We start from the raw sequence: 21407 nt of genomic DNA on the forward strand, positions 1-21407 counted from the left end.
AGTTGTGCAACATTTTAAAGAGGACCCTCGTAAAAACTTTAAATTGGCTGAATAATATCAATTAATGATATGAAAAATGCCAGTTTGAACAAAACATAAGGGCCATCACAGTAGCCAAACTGTGATTCATTCCCAGCAAGCAGCTTTCAAGAAGTTCAAGGAAGAGGTGTACATTCTAATTAAATGTTCTTAGACAAGCAAACTACTACACCCACACCACCAGTTGCTATGAAGAATAGCCACATCTACATCAGCACTACCACATAGGTCTCCCTTCATCAGGAGCAGGATTAAAGCTTCATCCTAAAGCTATAGCCACATACCTTGGGAATAAGGTTCATTTGGAGTTTCTGACATTTCTTCTACATCGGCACATATATACACAGGCAGAATTCAAATAAATGACATAGGCAGAATTTAACAGACATTAAAAACATTTCTTTGGAAACAGTTAAGGACATACAGTCTAGTTCATAAATCCTGCTATTGTATTTATGTGTTTCACATAATAAATATATAACTGAATATATTGGTTCACCATAAGCACACTTGTGGACTACCACTGCAGAAATTAGTGGATAACTTCCAAGGAACAATGAAAACCAGCTGCTCCTCACTTTACACAGTACAGATTTGTGAAACTACACTAGCTTTCCCAGGTTACTCCAGAATTAGTAATTGGGTGTATGTACTGAAACTGATGTGCTCAAGGACTTGCATCAGAAAATATAACTTAATCATATATCCCTCACATGCAAAGAAACAAGCGTTTAATCTTAAAATGTTTGTTTTTGTCATAGGAAATATTGGCATCCGAATTACCTAACAAATCATAATAATTTCTGTAACTGATGATCAACAGTTTCCTATAAATCCAAAAGATTTCTGTGCTATACCTCGCAGTGATGCAGTTTCAATATTGGACATTGAAAGCTTCTTCAATCTTTTTTTTCCTCTTTTTGCACTATAAATAGAATTGATCCTCTGTACCAGCTGTAAAAGAAGCAAAAAGCATTGGCACTGCATTCTGAAATTCAGGATAAACATAAATCAAGCAGAAATTTTCTTTCACTTGAAACTATTATAAATATGAGAAATGGTTTCATGTATTCAAAATTCATCCCAAAGAGGTTCTACAATAAGTGTTCATAGAAGGTCATAGTATATGGAAGTGACCCAAAATATAGCATAGTTTCAGTCAGACTAAAATTTGACCTTATTTGTTTCAAATAATTTGCAGTATTTCCAGTATTTAATTTCACTGATGGATTGATGGATTAATTGACTGATTATGTGGCAACAAGTTGGTAGGACAGACCTTCACCAGGATGATCTATCCCAAATCTGGCCCCTCAAGTCTTCCAATTACCATTGTAATCAATTCAATTTGTCTTACTTTTCTTTTTTTTTTATTTCTTTCCTTCCATTTTCCTAGCATTATGGGCTTATCCAAATAATTATTATGCATAGCAACAGGGGTGAAATCTAAAAATTTTCCCTATCGGTTCTGTGGGCGTAGCTTAATTGGTGGGCATGGCTTGGTGGTCAGATGATTGGGTGGGCGTGGTCAATAACAATAAATAATAAAAATACTTAACAAAGTATACAAAACAATAAGAGGTACCAAAAACCAACTTTCACACTTTACACACACACAACACAACACAACACAACTGACTCACACACAATGTAAAAGCAGCTGCACTTCACCCAAAATGGCCCCTGCAACAAGCAGGAACCTCACACTTTCACACTTTACACACACACAACTGACTCACACACACACAAAATGCCACATACAGCTTTGTGAGATTTTGTGTGTTTGTGTAGTTAGAGTGAAACACTACAGAAACACACCAAATCTCAGAAAGCTGCACAAATATTTTATTATTTTTATTTATTTTTTTAGATCAGGGGGTCTCCAACTTTAGTAGCTTTAGGTTTGTAGATTTCAACTCCCAGAGTTCCTCATTAAGCAAAGCAGGAAGTCAAAGCAGGCTGTAATCAGTAGCTAAAGTAAGCATTGCGTTGCCAGCCCGAAAGAGCAGTAATTATAGGTAAGTAAGGAGGGGGCATTGGGTGGGCATGGGTGGGGGCTCTTGTAAGTGGGGGCTGTTAAAAAGTGATTTTAAAAGCCTGCTAGGATCAGGAAACTTCTCTGGGATCGCCAGAGGGAAAAAAGTTTTAAAGTTAGCTCCTCTGACGATCTCAGCTGAAATTCCCTCATAGCAGCCCAGAACCTCTTAAAATAATTGTTTTAACATGTAGAAAACATGTTTTTTAAGGTTCTGGTGATGAGGAACTCAGCTGGGATGGCCAGAGGAGCCTTTTAAAGCCCCCCCGCTTTTCCTTTTTTTCCCCTTCGGCTGAAGAGGTTTTTTTAAAAAAAAAACTTTTAAAGTGTTCTGATGATCCCTGCTCAGCCCCGCTATCATCAGAGGTTTTTTTTTTTTTTCACTTTTAAAGGCATGTTTTTGGCTGAAGAAAAACTCTCTGCTGATGGTGCGGCTCAGCAGAGGAGGTGGGGGGTGCAGGGATTTTTGCTACCGGTCCTCCGAACCAGCAGCTGCCATCGCTACCTAATCGGGGGAGCCGGTGCAAACCGGGAGCATTTCATCCCTGCATAGCAATATTGTCCCTATTCACATGGCACAATTAACTGAATGACAGGGGATAGCTTCTCTTGTGAACACAAAAACGAGATCAGTGGACCAAACTAATTAGCTCTCAATTAGCCACAAATAATCCTGGCTCCTTGGGGTTAAATGGATATGAGGTATATCGTTTGAACAACTGATGGAGAGCTATTTGCATTCAAAGTAGGAAAGGTAGTTCGCATTCTGAAATAGTTACTCAGTCTACAATTGAGGAGGAGAAGTATAAAATAACCCAATAAATACAGCACACAGTTTACTTACAAGAATAATTCAAATATCAGAGAGAGAAAACCAAATCTTCTAGAATTGCAAGAAGACTGCAGCAGCTATTACTGTACCTTTGGGACTCTGCGAGCCCTGCGTGCGGATAGAAGTTCACTGGTAGTACTCAGACTGTCATCATTCAGGCTAGAAGGAGAGGAAGGGATGCCAAGCTGGGCCAGCAAGAGCATATCATCATGGCTGTGCCTCTTGGGTAAACGTGGCAGGCGATGGCTTTTCCTTTCTGACCAGTTTCCAATTCTTAGGGACTGGCTGCTAGGCTTTAAAGGTAGCTAAAAAGAAAGAAAATAAAAGTATAGCTACTGAAATAATGAAAAGGCCTGGCTGAATGCTTAATTAATAGAAAATGAAACATGTTGAATAGAAGCTAAAAACCTGACACAGCTGCTTAACTGCTACGTTAGTATTTATTATTTACCCTGTTTCCCCCAAAATAAGACATCCCCTGATAATAAGCCCAATTGGGCTTTTGGGTGCATGGCAATAAGGAAAGAGGTTCACTATAAACATCATGAAGAACTTCCCAGTTGTATGAGTTGTCAATTAGGCTGCCATATGACATGAAGTATTAAGCTTTACTCTGTGTCCACTTCCAATAATATTTTAAATGAGTTTCAGTGAATGTTCAATAAAAGGAATTTGTCAGATTAAAGCAGCAATGACATGGAATCAAAAATTGCATTTTGGCATTAGTATAAAGAATTGGGAGTATTGTAGTAATGAGGCTGCATGGAACAGAAGTACAGAGGAATCAACAACAGAAAATAAAGCTGGAAGTAAAGCAAACCATTAGGTACTAGGATTTGAAAGCACAGATTCTATATGCCCCTCCCTGAAGGAGATGGACAGTTTAGAAATATGAAGAAGGAAGGAAGGAAGGAAGGAAGGAAGGAAGGAAGGAAGGAAGGAAGGAAGGAAGGAAGGAAGGAAGGAAGGAAGGAAGGAAGGAAGGAAGGGTCTTTGTGGCGCAGTGGTTAGAATTCAGTAACCCTGCCCACACCCTGGAGTTTGAGGCTTGAGGTTGACTCGGCCTTCCATCCTTCCAAGGTTGGTAAAAAGAGGACCCACATTGTTGGGGGCAATATACTGACATTGGAAATTGCCCAGAAAGGGCTGTAAAGAACTATGGGGTGGTATATAAATCTAAGTGCTATTGCTATTGCAATAAAAAAATAGATAACAAGTAAGTAAACAAGCATTATTGCATAGGACATTAAAAGGGCAATTAGAAGTTCCTATTTTAGGGCACAGTTCCAGATTCTGCTTCACAGAGTCTTTGAAACAAATCCTTGAAGAAGAGGGAGACAGATAGTTATTATCATGATAGTTATGTATTACTTCCCATGTTAGGATCTATACACTATGTTCAGGAATACCAGTTGAAGGAAACAGGAGATGCTATGTCATTATTTCCTTATGAATTTTTGAAGCAATTCATTTATTTATATAATGATGCTGTACTAATGGGATTTTCATCTGACTGAATAGGCTTTTCTTATGGCACTGCTGTTTCACAGCATTCTCTAGCAAGCTTTCTTGTCTACTATCTAAAAATCAGGAAGGGTCTGGTAGCACCTTTTCATAATAAAAGGTTTTATCCCTAAAAGCATATGCCTTTTAATAAAATTGTTAGTTGGAAAAGGTGCTACCAGAATCCTTCTGGTTTGGCTAACACAGCTTTCCTCCTACACTACCTACAAGCTATAATCTGATGCTGTGAAAAAACATTCCTGTTTAATCAATGAGCTAAAAGATATTTTTGTTACGCTGAAGTTCGATTCTCTTCTTTTTCTCTTTCATAATTTTGCTTGATTGTATATCTGATGCTTTAATAACAATCTGCTAAGAGAGATGAATTATGAACTAGCAACTGTTTTTAATGCACATAAAATAAAATAGATTAACAAAACTAGTCTATCACCTCACATCCTTTTATGGGGAATACAAAAATACTTAAACAAAGTACTCCAAGTTTGCAATGGGAGATATACTATCCTGAAAAAAATGCCATAAACCCAATGGGATCTTTTTCTGAATAGAAATTTATGAAATACTGCTGTAAATCTTTTATTTCCAAAGCTAGACTCAGTTGTTCATATACTTCAATCTATTGCTCACACATATACATTTTAAAACATCAGACCTCAAACAATAGCTGTTTCAATTATTGAATGACACTTGTCTAGTTTTAGAGGAGATGAACATTAAAATTCTTTTACATTTAGAAATATAAAACTGAATAGCATCAAGAAGTTAGGCCAGATAAATATTTAATGGTTTTACAATAGGTTATTGTGTGTTAAATGCTTCATAGTCTTCCAAGTTACAGAAGGCATTTCTTTGGAAATACAGTACATCCCATTGTTTTCTGTTAAATTTATCTGGAAATATATCATATTGAGACGTTTTAATATACTTAAGATTGGAATGGTTATTAGAAAGTATAAAAATGAGATTGGGGGGATGAGGAATAAAGCAGCTGACTATGGAAAATTTTGCTGTGTTCTATTATTTCCCAAGCTAATTATATTTTATTAGTTGCTATTTTTAGCATCTTCATAGAGCACATTAAGTAAGAGAGGGCTGCATATAAATTATAGGGGGAAAAAAGAAAAACCAAACATTGTTTTTTTGTTTAGCAGAAGGCAGTCAATAACGAATTCTGGGAATTACAAGATTGAAAAAAGTTAATGTACAGAATACTAACAAATTCACAATACTATACCAGCATTTTAAAAAGAACAGCAAATAAAAAGTTAATGCATATTAAAGCTTTTAGATTAAAAATGTTAATGTCCTTCTTTTCTCATGTCCCTTTCTCAGTTTAATATACTTATATGGTTAAATTGTCTAGCTATTCTCCTGTTGCTGATCTTTTTTGCAAGAAGAAAATAAATACCATACTCGACAACATACAGTTCAAACAAAACCCAGTGCAGTGCAGTGCAGTGCATTTATTATTACCTGTGGAGGTGTTGTGTACTTCCTGTCCTGTCGACTCCACATCCTGTGCAAAGAATCCAGGGAACTTTCAGAAAGCTGTTGGGATTTTCGGCCTGCATTACGGGCTTTCAGTTCCACATCCTCATATGGGTTTTCCTTGGGTGAATCTCCTTTAAAAAAATTTTCAAGAAAAGAAAAGCAGATAGGAATGTTAAAGAAAAAAAAATCATGTGAACTAAGAGAAAGGCTAATAGCAAATCTCCTCAGCTTCCAGCGTGACTCATCTTTCAACTGCAGCTGGAAGTACTTGGAGTAGATTTTGGCTATGAAAGACAGTGCATTTAAAAAAAAAAAGATTTCACAAGATTGCTTTCTGAGCCTCAACAGCTCAAGCTTTGTTCATGAATTTAAAACACACACACATTAAGCACATAACTGTTTTAAAGAGAACCAGACACGTGAGACTTGATTCAGAAAAGCTATTGAGTTCAGTGATACTTTCTAAAGAATAACTGTGTATTGGATTGCAAATATGAAAGCTCTCTACCCTTTCCTCTGAATAGAAAATTATACTGCTATTTATGACCGCTTGGATTATTTGGGTATAACTATGGGATATAAATTGTGCATAACATTTGTAATGGCATTACCACGACTTTTTAAAAATCTCCTTTTTTAGCCTAATTAGCTTTCCCAGTATTAATGATTAGATATAGTTAGCATAAGGCATAAAGCACCTACCACACATAGAATAGCAGTATCATATTACGATTGCAAAACTCTGGATGACCATTAGAGGACACCAAAGAGCTGCGGGAAATTCTAACACCAAGAAAAATATCTCTATTTTCAGTGAAATATTTCTCACACATCCAGCTTTCTAATTTGGTTATTGTTCCCACCAACCCCATTCATGATTTTTTTTCTAACATAGAACTATTTTTTTCAAATCAAAATAGTAAAAAAGCAAAAAAATAAAACACTACATTTATTTACAAACCAAGGTTGTTCACCTCTGCTTTTCTTACATCAGCTTTAACATGACTTGCTGAAATTTGTATAAAATTTGCAATTTATAGAAACATTTCCAGTCCATATAGAATGTATTACTGCTATATTGGATTGTTATTCTTGGGTTATTTACATGAAAAGAAAAATGAGCCATTAAATATATATTGCAATAAACAGCTTGAATCATCAATAAAAATAAAAGGCCTAGGCCTGATTCAAGGTATGCAACATTTCTTAGATTAAAAAATGGATTACATTACATACATCTACAAATACGGCATTATTACAATTAGTTCCCCACTGTCAGTTAGCACATTTTCTTATGGGAAATATTCCTTTTAGGGATGAATATTTCTGTCTTTTTACTGATTATCTTCTTTAAATGTAAGCAAAACCATTATCATGAACACTACAGCAAAAATGTTTCATACCATTTATTTAATTATATGCACATATACTTTTCTTCAGGCAAAATTTTTGCCACTATTTTTTTTCCAGTGAGAAACTGTATTTTATCTACACCAATATCTAAGTATAAACTCATTTTGTCTGAGTTACAAACAATACCACAATATACTCAAAAGTATTCTTTTAGTGCTCTTTACTCAGCCTTGGAGTTCTCTGCCTTCTGTCCCTTGTTTACCAAACCGTTGCCTCTGGTGTGAGACTCAGAGCTATCATCTCATTAAATTTAATCTTAAACTATGCATTTCAAGTTTGTCAATTTAGAGAGTTCCATTTTAGTATTGCATCTATATTAAGAGGTTCTATACTGATTAACATGGAGAGCACTTGCCTATAAAGTTGCCAAGAGCCGGACATGACCAGATAGTTAAAACAAAACAAAAAAACACTGATTAATATTTCATACATTTCTAGTTACCAAATCTGATAGCCATTTTTGTATGAACCAACTTTCCCAGACTCTCAGGATTTGATGGACGTGTTTGAGTATGCACACACACACATGCTTTTGAATCAATGTTGACTTAAGGTTTGCCACTGCCTCTGTTCTAGGGCTGAGAGAGAGAGGGACTGGCCCAAGCTCATCTGAATGGCTTTTTGCCTAATGTGGGACCAGAACTCACAGCCTCTCAGTTTCTAACTGATACCTGAAAAGCTTTTTCATTCTATTCCTTCAGGGATGCACATTATCCCAAACTTTGTCAATTGCCCCTCCAATTCAAAAATTTTGGAGATATGTTGGAGTTCTTCAGTGCTGAATAATTTGGTGTCATCTGTAAACTTGGCCATCTCACTATTATCTCCAGATGATTCGTGCATGTTAAATACTATTGCTCATCCCTATAAACCAATATGTTTTAATTAAAAGGCTTGGACGGCTGCTGCTGCTGCACTACAAAATGTTTCCACTGGCAGTCCTTGATTATTATCTCAGAAGGATGGAATGCAGTTGTATAGACTGTACTGGAACTTGCAGAGTCTGGAGTAGAGACACCACCCAGCTTCGATCAAGCACAGTTTAGAGATGTATTTGCCTATTCAGCAAATCAGGTTTAATGTCAACATAGTCATTATGGGGTGTGTGTACGTATATATATATGTGTGTGTGTTTTCTGAGGTTTTCGCGGGTGTTTGTATGTAGGTCTTTGGTTATTCGGGTTTTCTCCCGTGTAAAATTGGAAGTCACCATGACACTTCAATTTTACGCGGGAGAAAACCCGAATAACCAAAGACCTACATATGTGTGTGTGTGTATATGTGTGTGTGTGTGTGTGTGTGTGTGCAATATTCTACATTGATATTTTTTGTCTTCCCTCCCTGCCAGAAAAATCCATAATGGTGATAAACTGAGGTTGTACAATTGATTTTGAAGGAAGTCCATTTACAGGTGCAAAGTATAATAACAAAAAGATGATTATAGGGATTTGGTAAAACTCTAATACATACCATACATCATGAGGCAAAAATTATAAATGGTTTTTTCAGAGGGCTTTTTGTTTATTTGCTATACAATAATGGCTAGAAATTGGGAAAATAAAAATGAAAAAAATATTTTCAGAAGCTCCAGAAAGTTGGCAATACAAACCAGAACTGATTGTATACGTTTAATTCTCTTTAAGAAGCTGCAGTCTATTATTCTCTTATCGTGGAATTGGTATCGTGAGCTCCATTTGACATAAACTTGAATAAGATATATATAGTATGAGGTTTCACAGTGCAAGCTGCAATTTACCCAAACATTCTATAGGAAAAAATAGATTGATCGTGAAAGCACTATTTCCTTAAGCTAGGAAAAATAAAACATGGAGGGTTACTTAATTGTTTCTGTACACAAGCTGTAATCATATAATGCTCACCTGAATTAAACTAAATCTAGCAAGAACAATTTCTATATAGACATACAGAACAGCTGCTTTTTGAAGAGATGTCCTTTGCTTATTTCGGAATAAGGATGCAAGAGACATTTGATGCCTTTGCTTATTTGGAATTTTTCTTGCTTATTCTTTCTTGATCTACTTTAATTTTGGCCGCATAAAAATTGGAATGTGGCCCTTAAAATCTTTTCCAGAATTGCACTGTAAAGGATTCTCAAACATTATGAAGTAAACATGCATAAATTATCATTTGGACATTTTGTTTGGCTGTATATCCTGTATATCAATAAAGATGACACCTTTAGAGCTTCAGGGACAGAACACATTTTGCTGGTAAGAAATAATTTTTAAAAATCTGCATTATGACACATATAGAAGTAAGCACTATTTTTAATTTTGAAAGTCGATATGTACATTATTTACGTACTCATGCATTTTGGCTTCTATCTTGTTAATTCCTATGGGCTCTATGTACCATATAGAATGCCAAGCATAGGGTTTGAAAAGTCACATCACTCTGATTAACATCCAGTGAGAATGCCAGCCTTAGGATAGGCTAAACTATTATATCCACAAAGCTTTCCTGGAGTGCTAGATCTTTATTGCCTCTTGGAAACCCAGAAAAATTGGGAAAGACTGATTATCCAGGGATGTAGATGACTATGCCATGGGGATAAAGTAAGGGAGAAAGCTATTGTAATACAATCAGCATGCTGCAGAGGAAAAATATAATCTAGTGCTGGTTCAAGCACTAATGTTCTTCATGCCCATTGTGCTGCTTCAGCATACTGAAAAATACACCCAGCCCCTTAGGACAGAGACACAGTGGAGTTGGCTGTGAAGTATGGCAGATGGAAAGCTGCATCTAAGCAAAACTAAGCAGTAATAGGAGGCAAGAGTGAAAAATGGGACTGAGAAAAACTGCATTCCTTATATTTATATGAAGTCACAGTTTTAATCTGGGAGGAGGAATTTCATGCTGCAGTTAAAGAATTTCTCTTACTTTGGCTCATAAAAGGACCAGATCTGGAAATAAACAACTTACTTCACAGGCAATTTCTAATACAGGGCTCCTAGTGTAAGGCTGCGGACAGACCTGAAAAATTCACAGCCTCTTTAGAAAGACAGATGTACTGTCACAGGAGTGACAGTGAGGCACAAAAGCAGAAAAAAATGGTATCTGGAGATAGTGAGTTTTAGCGATTAGATAAAGTCTATGAAATACATTCCAAAACAAACAACTGGTAACTCTCTTCATGCTGCAATAAAGTGTCACAACCTACAGGTGTACAAGAAATTTACAGACCTCCAAACTACTATTCATTAGTTAAATAATTTTATTTTATGTATAGTAGTTTGGACGTCTGTAACAAGCCTTCTTTTGCAACATCACTGAAAAATGGGTCCAATTGGAAACTGGATCTGAATTTTGGCAAAGAACCTGTTTCCAAGTAATGATCAGTACAATAGATACATTACAGCAGGTTTCCCCAACCCCTGGAACAATACCGGCCCCTGGCCTCCAACACAGCTGGAGGTGAGCAGCAGGCAAGGAAGCAAAAATTGGATAGCAATAGCACTTAGATTCACACTGCTTTATAGCCCTCTCTAAGTAGTGTTACAGAGTTAATATATTGCCCCCAACTGACCTTGGAAGGATGGAAGGCTGAGACAACCTTGAGTCTTTCAGGATCGAACTCCTGGAGTGAGCAGTGAGTTAGCCTGCAGTACTGTATTCTAACCACTGTGCCACCATGGCTCTAAATGAAACCATCCCCTCCCCGGTTCATGAAAAAACTGTCTTCCACGAAACAGGTCCCTATTGCCTAAAAGGTCGGAGATCACTTCTTTGTGGGGCTGAGACTGTATTGGCTGCTAGATGCCTTTCCTCAGATGTAAGTTGCACAGCTATAAAAAAAACCAGACTTTTTTTTGGTACCAAAATGTATGTTTGCCCATATTAAGAAAAAGGGAAAGGGAGATAGTAATAGTGGAAAGTTTAGGGGAGAATTGTAAGGAAGGAAGGGTGATGAACATCACAATGGACATTAAAGTCAAATGCTCCCGCATTCAAATCTTGGTGGAACAGAGTGCTATGAAACTTTCTACCTTTCAAAATTTGCCCTTCTGATTTAGATGTCTCTGTCTAAACAAATTATACCATTAATAGAAAAAAATGGCGAATAAAATATACTAGATTATTAAAAGAAAACATTTGTGGATGCCAATGAAGCTACTATAATGAAACTTGACCGTGGAAATGACTTCGGACAATGCTGGCTCCCACAGCTAAGAAACTGAGATGAGCACTATCCCCTAGAGTTATACATGATTGGATAGGGGAAACCTTTACATTTATAGTGAAATTATGATATACATTAAACATTTGAAAATCCTCTACCTCCCCCCTGTTGTTAGGTGGCTGACTAGAGATAATATTGGTGGAAATGAATAAATGACTCAATTAGGAATTAAGAGTGTCCTATGGGCAGAATGGCTGCATTCAGGCAACATGCTTAATCTAGTTATGAATTTACCCATTTTATGTGCTCACACAATACCCTGAATCATAAACCAATAAAATAGGCAAGGTTTTCACAACGTGCTAAGCCAACAACTAATCAAATCAACAACTAATATTAACCAAGCTTAGTATACTGTGAGGGCTTATCTGATAGGTTTTATGTGTGATCCATTCATGAAATGGGACGTCATATAAATATATTTTAAATAAATAAACAAATAAATAATGCTAAACCCCTTTACATACCACAGTTCTGCCACAAGAGCCTGTCCCTTGCCAGGTAAAAGTTGAGGTTAATGTAACTGAAGAGATAATTGACTTCAAACAGACTTTAAAATATGTGAATGGGAGGAATGATGGTGGAACAGTTAAGTAAAAACTCAAGGTAAGTTTAAAAAATAACAAATTAGCTTAATAACTAATCAATGGGTTTGTTAATAAAATGAGACAGCTCAAACAATGGGAATTGCTCTTGGTTATTAAAACAGTTACATTGCCTAAAAGCTTCGGCAGCACTGGGGAAAAGAATAAAAAGAAGATTATGTTCTTCTTTTTCCTCAGTTCCTCCACGCATATCCTGTATTATTATAACTAATCTAGTAATTGTTATAATTTAACAGTTAAATGCAGTTTTCTTTTCCATAATCCATTGAGGCCAAGACAAGCGACAGATGAACAAAGGAATAGCATTAGCTTCAGTGTTTGCTTAAGATGAATTATTTGTAAATCCTCCATTTTCACACCCTTTATATAGAATAGAATAGAATAGAATAGAATAGAATAGAATAGAATAGAATAGAATAGAATAGAATAGAATAACAGAGCTGGAAGGGACCTTGGAGGTCTTCTAGTCCAACCTCCTGCCCAGGCAGGAAACCCTACACCACTTCAGACAAATGGTTATCCAATCTCTTAAAAACTACCGGTGTTGGAGCATTCACAACTTCTGGAGGCAAGTTGTTCTAATTAATTGTTCTAATTGTCAGGAAATTTCTCCTTAGTTCTAAGTTGCTTCTCTCCTTGATTAGTTTCCACCCATTGCTTCTTGTCCTACTCTCATGTGCTTTGGAAAATAGCTTGACTCCCTCTTCTTTGTGGCAGCCTATGAGATATTGGAACACTGCTATCATGTCTCCCCTAGTCCTTCTTTTCACAAGACTAGATATATTTAACTTCATAATGTCATATGTGATCATTTGATGTAGGTACATGGTGGAACAGACCACTGTTTTTAGTGGAACAGACAACTGTAAGCCTTTCGCAAGCAGTGCATCTCCGGACTTACTGTACAGAACCTCTACTACTGTTCTAACTTCCAAGCTTTGCCAACTCTCCTCCAGCTGGATCTTAAGTCAGCAGTTCTTAAATACATGGTGATGCATAAAAAACAAGCACTTGGCAAAATATGTTAGTTCTTCAAACAATATGTAGATACATGAATCCTACAGTAAAAATACTGCAGAAAAAACAATTACTACCAATCTGTCTTCCATTGAGACCTGTATACTGCACGAGTCAAAAAGAGGGCTGTGGAAATATTTACAGACCCCTCACATCCTGGACATAAACTGTTTCAACTCCTACCCTCAAAACGACGTTATAGAGCACTGCACACCGGAACAACTAGACACAAGAACAGTTTTTTCCCAAACGCCATCACTCTGCTAAACAAATAATTCCCTCAACACAGTCAAACTAGTTACTAAGTCTGCATTATTATTAATCTTCTCATCATTCCTATCACCCATCTCCTCCCACTTATGACTGTAACCTTGTTTCTGGTATCCTTACAATGTATATTGACTGTTTCCCTATGACTATCATTAAGTGTTGTACCTTATGATTCTTGACGAATGTATCTTTTCTTTTATGTATTCTGAGAGTGTATGCACCAAGACAAATTCCTTGTGTGTCCAATCACACTTGGCCAATAAAGAATTCTATTCTATTCTATTCTAAACGCCAATAAGAACTTGTGAGCTAAAGAAAAAATGGGTTTCTGCCAAAAAGACAGATTAAAGATAACATGAGGATAATTCTGGATACTTTGGAATATTATGAGGCACATCCTGAAAAACAAATGGCTTTGATATTTCTATATGCACAGAAAGCCTTTGATAATGTGAATTGGCAATTTATGTTATTACAGCTGGAACAGATGGGCTTTGGTAGAAAGTTTATCCAAGCCATAGAAGCCATATATCATAAACAAACAGCAAAAGTAATGATAAATGGGGAATTGACAGAGTCTTTTGAAATAAAAAAAGGAACAAGACAAGGTTGCCCACTGTCACCCCTGTTGTTTGTGATAACATTAGAAGTGTTAAATAGAAATATCAGAAAGGAAAAAGAAATAAAAGGCATAAAAATTCAAAAGAATATAAATTGCAAGCATTTGCTGATGACCAGTTTTTATTCTTGAAGATCCATTAGAATCAATAACTAAACTGAAAGACAAGGTTTGAAAATAAAGACAAAACGAAGATCTTGACAAAAAATATGTTAACAAAACAAAAAGAAGAATTGGCGAAACTATCAAAGATGCAGGTCACAAATAAAGTTTAGTATTTGGGAATATATTTGACAGCAAGATGTAGTACACTTAAAGAGAATAATTATAGTAAACTCAAACAACAGATAGTGACAGATATGGCAAGGTGGGAGAATTTACAACTATCACTCATAGGGAGAATATCAACGATCAAGATGAATATATTGCCTAGAATTCTATATTTGTTCCAGATAATTCCAATTAGGTTGCGAAAGAATATTTTGAAGAATTAATAAAATAGTGTTGAAATATATTTGGCAGGGTAAAAAAGCGAGGATAAAACTAAAATTGTTGCAAGATGCTAGAATACGAGGAAGAAAAAAATCTGTAGAGTACAAAGTCACCATATTAACCTTGACCTTCAGCCCATCCTAAACTCAACTGATACCTATGATGGTTCTCATTTGTTGCCTTTATCTCCGTCATTGTAATTTTGTCATTTAGCATTTCTTTATTTCATCCGATATTATGGGAAGATTTCTATCCTTTAAATATTGCTTAATGTTATCTTCCTCTATTCTTATTCTGGCCTAAGCGAAATTTTAAATGGAAATTTTAAATGGGTTTTATGTTGGTCTATGACCGTTTTAGTTTGATTTGGCCTATTATAAATATTTGGTGTTAATTTTGCTTTTAAATTTGTTGTTTGTACTCTGTGTTGGTTTTAATATGGCTGTAAACCGCCCTGAGTCCTTCGGGAGAAGGGCGGTATAGAAATTAAATTATAAATAAATATAAAAATAAATAAAAAATATTATCTCTTGTATATAAAGAGTTCCAAAGAAATTTTAGGCTATTCTCTTTTTTTCCCCATCTGATGGTGTATGTTCCCCTCTTCATCCTGTAATTGCGTTATTAGTTTTTTTTTCTTTGTCTTTTTTCAATTTATAGGCCAGCCTGGCTTATTAGCATGTCGCTCTAAGTTTTTGGGCCATTCCTTCCTGGGAAATCAGATTTATTTTATGTTTGATCAATTCTTTTTCTTCTCTAACTTTCTCATTTGGGGCTTTCTGAATCTTAAGTTCCAATTCTTCACATTTCTCCTGTAGCTCTAATTGTTTCTTTTTTCTTTGTTCCTCCTCACCCCTTATGTTATTGTTAAACCTCTAATGTAGGCTTTGGTTATATCCCAAAGATTCTGTAGGGTTGTATCTTCATTTGAGTTGTTCTTTAGAAAACAATCCAATTCTTTTTCCATCCATTGTACATACTTTTTCTCTTTTAACACCCTCTGGTTCATGGTCCACCTCCCTCTCATTTTTACTCTTCTCTTCCATTTCAATATCAGTGGGTTATGGTCCGCCCATGTATTTGGTGTTATCTCTACCTCCTCTATATTTTTGCTTAATTCTAGATCCATCCATATCATGTCTATCCTGGACCATGAACCATGAGTTCTTCACAACTCTTAAATAAGTAAAATGTTAATAAAGCAAAAGGGTATTTATTTATTTGGATTTTTCTATAACATCCATCCATGCGCCTTTGGTGTTTAGTCATGCTGGCCACATGACCACGGAGACATCTTCGGACAGTGCTGGCTCTTCGTCTTTGAAACAGAGATGAGCACCGCCCCCTATAGTCGGGAACGACTAGCACGTATGTGCGAGGGGAACTTTTACCTTTATAACACCCAACATATAGTTATCTAGATATTTGGCAACTTAGAATCTTGAAATAAATAAATCCAATTGTTATATTTAAAAGAAGGGAGACGGAGATAGAAATCTTGCCAGGTCTCTTCTGATATTTTGGCTAGTATTAAAGAGCTATATATTACTGGTTTATTTTCCTGTGAACCAGAATAATCATTTTGCTTCAAACAATTAATTACGCCTTCAGAAAGTTTCAATTTTCAGTTATCATATTTAGTTTAGATATGAAAGGAAAAAGCAAACACTGTATTAGTTTTAACTAAGAATCTGCAAAAGTTCAGATAGGGATCTCAGCGAAATCTAGTCACATACATAGGCATGCAGAAGACATATTTTTTGTTCCAGATTTGTTTTCAGCCATCAGTTTAACAATAAAAATTTTCCAAATTCCTGAGAGAAATTTAGAGATTACTAAGTATCTCCAAAAATAATGAACAGTACATGACTAACATCATTTTTTATTTAACTTTAGACTCAGCTTAAGTAATTACGATCAGGGGTGATATTCAACTGGTTCTATCCGGCTCAGGTGAACCGGTAGCGGCGGCTGCGGGAGGCTCCGCCCACCCATGCAGATGTCATGACATCACTTTTTTGCAATGACTTTAAGCCTCTGCGCATGTGCAGAAGGCTTTGCGCCTGCATGGATGATGGCACATGCGAGCGAAGCAGCGCACACACATTTGCGAACCGGTAGGGAAGGGAAGTTAATTTCACCCCTGATTACGATGGTTTCCGATAGAATGGGAGCAAATAAAAACCAAAAATGTAAGAGAGCTTAGGAAAGGTTGAATGATGCCAAGTATGTCTCCAAAACTGAACAAAGTTCAGAGGCTAAAATGGACAAAAGAACCCAAATAAGAGCCAGTTTGTTATAGTGGTTAAGGTCCTGGACTAGAAACCAGAAGATTCCGAATTCAAGTCCTGCCTTAGGCATGAGAGCTGGTTGGGGGACGTTGAGCCAGCCATTTTATCTCAAGACAGCCCCCCTCACAGGGTTGTTGTTGTGGGGAGAATAGGAGGAGAAGGAGTACTTGTGTACATTTACCACCTGAACTTATTTATAAAATAATTCAGATTAGAATAAATATGGCAGGATTTTTAAAATCTAACAAAAAATGAATAAAATTAGTTAATGGTGGGGAGTTTTGCACAGATTTTACAGTAAAACTATGTTCAGCAGTATCTGGAATATAAATTTCCCACTGGCAACACTGTTTAATTGGCTCTTTCCCCATTTTCCTTTCAATTTCAATTAATTTCTCTTTTTGTAGATTATGGGAATGATGGATTATGCCAAGAATGCCCATTGTGTTCCAAGTCTGTTTCTTTGATATTTTGGTATAATGAATGTTCTTAGCTCCAGATGAAATATGTTTTTATCATAAAGCTAAAACTGAGAACTTTATTCATCTTTCAGAACCGGTAGAGTAACTTTTATTTCCAAACAATTTTCCCTTCTGTCAGGTGATGTGCCATTACTTTGTGTTTTTAAAATATCAGAATTGCTTTACTCTTCTTAAACATTTTTTCCTATTTCAGCTTTTTTTTACCATTATAATGAGTTTGATTATAAAGTCCATCATAGCCATCACTGCCATTTTATATATGATAACCTGAAAGAAAGCACCTTGGTGGAGATTGCTTCTGAATAAAACTAACATAAGTTTGCTTTAAATCACTTTATGGATTACCACAGAGAGGAAATTCAAAGAATAGAGTGCGCTGATCCACTAAGATACTATTATTAAACTAATTATTAACATACAACTCAATAAAATAGTATGGAATATATCAAAGGAGAAACATTTTTCATGATTTGGTATTAATCTTTGAAAATGAGTCAAAAGGGTGGGAATGATAACAGCCTTAGTTGCCAAAGCACATTGCTATAATAAAACTTCCCTAAACAAAAATGAAGGAGAAACAATATAGAATTTAACACTGCCACAAGAGAATAATTATGGAAGCCATCAAAATAGAGAAACACCCCCATAACATGAATAAACGTGACGATACCTCCCGCTTACCACACATCTGGAAACTAGCCCTAGTCAAAAAACAAATCCCAGCTACAAAAATTGACACCGAACCCAAGATAACACATAATGCCGCCACCAATCATCCTCACCAGATTCGAACTCAAACCCATCCCATAGACAAAATACAACCTCCAACCAGAAGCCAAACCATGATGGCATCACCAGCTGCTACACACACACACCCCACGGATCCACACACAAAGCAATCTGACACATGCCATGAACACATGACAGGACCTTGAACTCGGAACCAGACCAGGGCCCAAAATGCTACATCCCATACTAACATCAACTCCATTAACCAAACAAGATGTAGCAACACAGCCAACCAATCAGCCTGCAACAGCTAGGCCAGCATTTCAAAAAAAAAAAAACCCCACCAGTATTTATAGAGAAACAGCAGTTAAAACCACACTTTGCTCACATAAGAACAAAGCCAAAAACTCCAGCCTGAAGATGATGAGTGAGACCTCAATGAAACGTTGCCTAAATACTTTCAACCTTACATGGGAAAAGACTCAAACATACCAAAACCTGAATATAGAATTTAATATATACGGAAGAATGGTTTCAAATGTGTTATACCAACAGAAAATAATTGGGGATTCTTTTCTAGACCTAATATTAATAGAATTTTTTCTCTAAAGAAGAAGGAATTTCAAATATGATATAACTACTGTAGACAGAAGGTGTCTTAATTCAAAGAGAAAACAACTCATAATTCATCTGTTTTTATCATTAAGTATTTACGGTAGTTACCATGTAGTTAATCATTTTAACAGAATGCCAACAGTCTCATAGGCAACAAGATGCAGTTTTTACATTGAGTGAAAATGTTGGCTTCAGTTTGACTTTCACACACAGACAAGGGAGAGGGGCAGAAATGACGAGGCCATCATTATGGCTTCCTGTCTTAATGTTAATCTCATGCAACAGACCCAAGTACATTCAAGTACACACTCTAATTTACTTCCTTAGTACTCCTTGACTACACAATAATCTTGTAGAGGCATTCTGAAATCATTATGTTAATTATAATACATACATTTATAGGAAGTCAAAAAGTATTTAATTACATAAATGAATTAAAGTATATGTTATTAGTACTAGCATTTTAAAATGGTGTGTATGTACCGTGTTGCCCCAAAAACAAGACCCTGTCTTATGTTTTTTTGAACCCTGAAATAAGCGCTTGGCCTTACTGCCATGCACTCAAAAGCCCGATTGGGCTTATTATCAGGGGATGTCTTATTTTGGGGAAAACAGGGTATTCAGGTTTTTTCTTTTTTTATGAATCTGAACTTATTTTGATCAAGAGGTATCGATGAACTTCAAGATTGCTTTATGGCATCCAGAAACAAGATATTGTGGCCTAGTAGGCAGAAAAGATCATTGTATATACCACTATATCAGAAAGAAGAAAAGTATCTGAAGCATTGCTCTCATTCTTCACGCTAGCAAAGTTTTGCTTGTGCTGTTTCAAAGAATAGAACCATATATGGGAAGAGAAATGCCAAATGAACAAATTCAGACAAGGGAGAGGGGCAGAAAATCAAACAGACGCTATTAAAGCAATGCTTCTCCTAGTAGTAAGAAAACTGGGCATGGAGAAAAAGAAAGATCTTCATTAAAGGCGTTAGAGACAATGACTCAGATTACAGAATAAGAACAACCATTCAGTCAGCCAGTTCAGTAAGAAAATAAAGACTCTAAGCTCCCTTGAGACAATGATTAGCAAACAGAAGTTTACATACTTTGTGCATGTAACATGATCTGACAATGGAAGAAAAAAATAATCATGATCAAGAATCTGAAGGTAATAAAAGAAGGGGAGGCAGTCAGAATGCCTCTGGGGAGAGGTATGTTTGGAGATCTTTTTCTATATAATATAAGAAATTGGACCCAATTCAATGAGACCTAACCAATAATTTATTACAATTAGAAATGAAGAATTGCTCCTTTTTCTCCCTATTTAAGTCAAAATATGCTCAGTAATTATGCATATGCTCACTAATAATCTGATCACATAAATTCAGGGATTACACATTACTTACTCCCAGGATTTAAAAGAGCCACTAATTATTCTTTATACCAGCAGGGAAGGGATAATAATAATATAGCAATAGCACTTATATACCGCTTTACAGTGCTTTTACAGCCCTCTCTAAGCAGTGTACAGAATCAGTATATTGCATCCACAATCTGGGTCCTCATTTTATCTCGGAAGGATGGAAGGTTGAGTCAACCTTGGGCCTGGTGAGATTCAAACTGCCAAATTGCAGTCAGTCAGCAGAAGTAGCCTGCAGTACTGATGTCTAACCACTGCACCACCACAGCTCTTATATATAGGTAATCCTTGATTTACAACCAGTCATTTAACAATTGTTTGTAATCATGACAACCTTGGAACAGATGCTTTACAGTCCGTGAAGCATCTTCTGCTGTCGTAAAGCATCTCTCTCTCTTTCTTTCTCTCTCTCTCTCTCTCACACACACACACACACACAAACACAAACACACACACTTACATGACAACCTGTTCACATTTACAACAGGTTGCCAAGTGTTCTGTGATTGCCATTTGCCATCTTCTCTGTCAGCTTCCCTAGAAAGTCAATGGGGAAGCCAGCAGGAAAGGTTGCAAGAAGACAAGAGGTTCATTCCCCCAGTGTACTGAGGGATTTCCCCTCTCCTCCCTTCAGAGAAAGGATCTCCTTCTGCTGGAGGAATGGACCTCAAAACTGGTAAAAACACTAGCAAACGCCACTATTGTGGAAACTCAGAACAATGCTATTCACTAGCATTTCCCCCTCCAGAGGGAAAAAGCTCGTCAGTGCCATAATTATGAGCTTCCCAGAGTGATGGCACTCATGTTCATTCCTCCCAGCAGGATGGGTAGAGGGCTCAGGTCTCCTGGGTGTAATGGGAAGCCTGGGCTCTCTCCCCTCCTCACCACACCTTGGCAGTTCAGGCCCTCTCTCTCGCATTCCATTTAACCCATGCAGTCACTTAACAACTGTAAGTAGAATTGTTGGGATTGCAGTCGATGAGTGAAGTAATTATTTGGAGTCTCATTTAATTAATAACTGCTATGTTCAACAACTAAGATTCCAGATCCACTTGGGGTCATAAGTGGAGGACTATCTGTACTCTGGTTCTTTAACCTGGTGGCACTGTAGTTAAAGGGCAGGATTGCAGGCAAACTCTGCCCACAACTTGGAATTCAATCCTAACTAACCCTGAAAACATGAGGAAGAAAAAAAGTATGCAAAATATCATCACAAGTAATACACTTTTGTACAAATGCTGAGTCACGGAATCTTATTTAGCATATCAAGATGAGGAAGAATGGTGAATTTGTTCATTAGAATCTATGGCAGCTCAGATTCCAGATTTCAGTTAC

The 21407-nt window shown here is 36.5% G+C and overlaps 1 protein-coding gene across 3 annotated transcripts in view; it reads right to left on the reverse strand.

Moving 5' to 3' along the window:
- DENND2B (DENN domain containing 2B) overlaps positions 1 to 21407 on the reverse strand; it is a 126273-nt gene that overhangs the window by 37200 nt on the left and 67666 nt on the right. For all 3 annotated transcript variants that reach the window (XM_058159405.1, XM_058159389.1, XM_058159396.1), the window contains 3 exons: positions 5904 to 6052; positions 2996 to 3211; positions 897 to 993 (listed from right to left, as the gene is read on the reverse strand). In XM_058159405.1, coding sequence (XP_058015388.1) covers positions 897 to 993; positions 2996 to 3211; positions 5904 to 6052 — 462 coding nt within the window. The remainder of the gene's footprint in view (positions 1 to 896; positions 994 to 2995; positions 3212 to 5903; positions 6053 to 21407) is intronic.

This window comes from Ahaetulla prasina, chromosome 1 (genome assembly GCF_028640845.1).
Source record: "Ahaetulla prasina isolate Xishuangbanna chromosome 1, ASM2864084v1, whole genome shotgun sequence".
In the NCBI taxonomy this organism is placed as follows: Eukaryota; Metazoa; Chordata; class Lepidosauria; order Squamata; family Colubridae; genus Ahaetulla; species Ahaetulla prasina.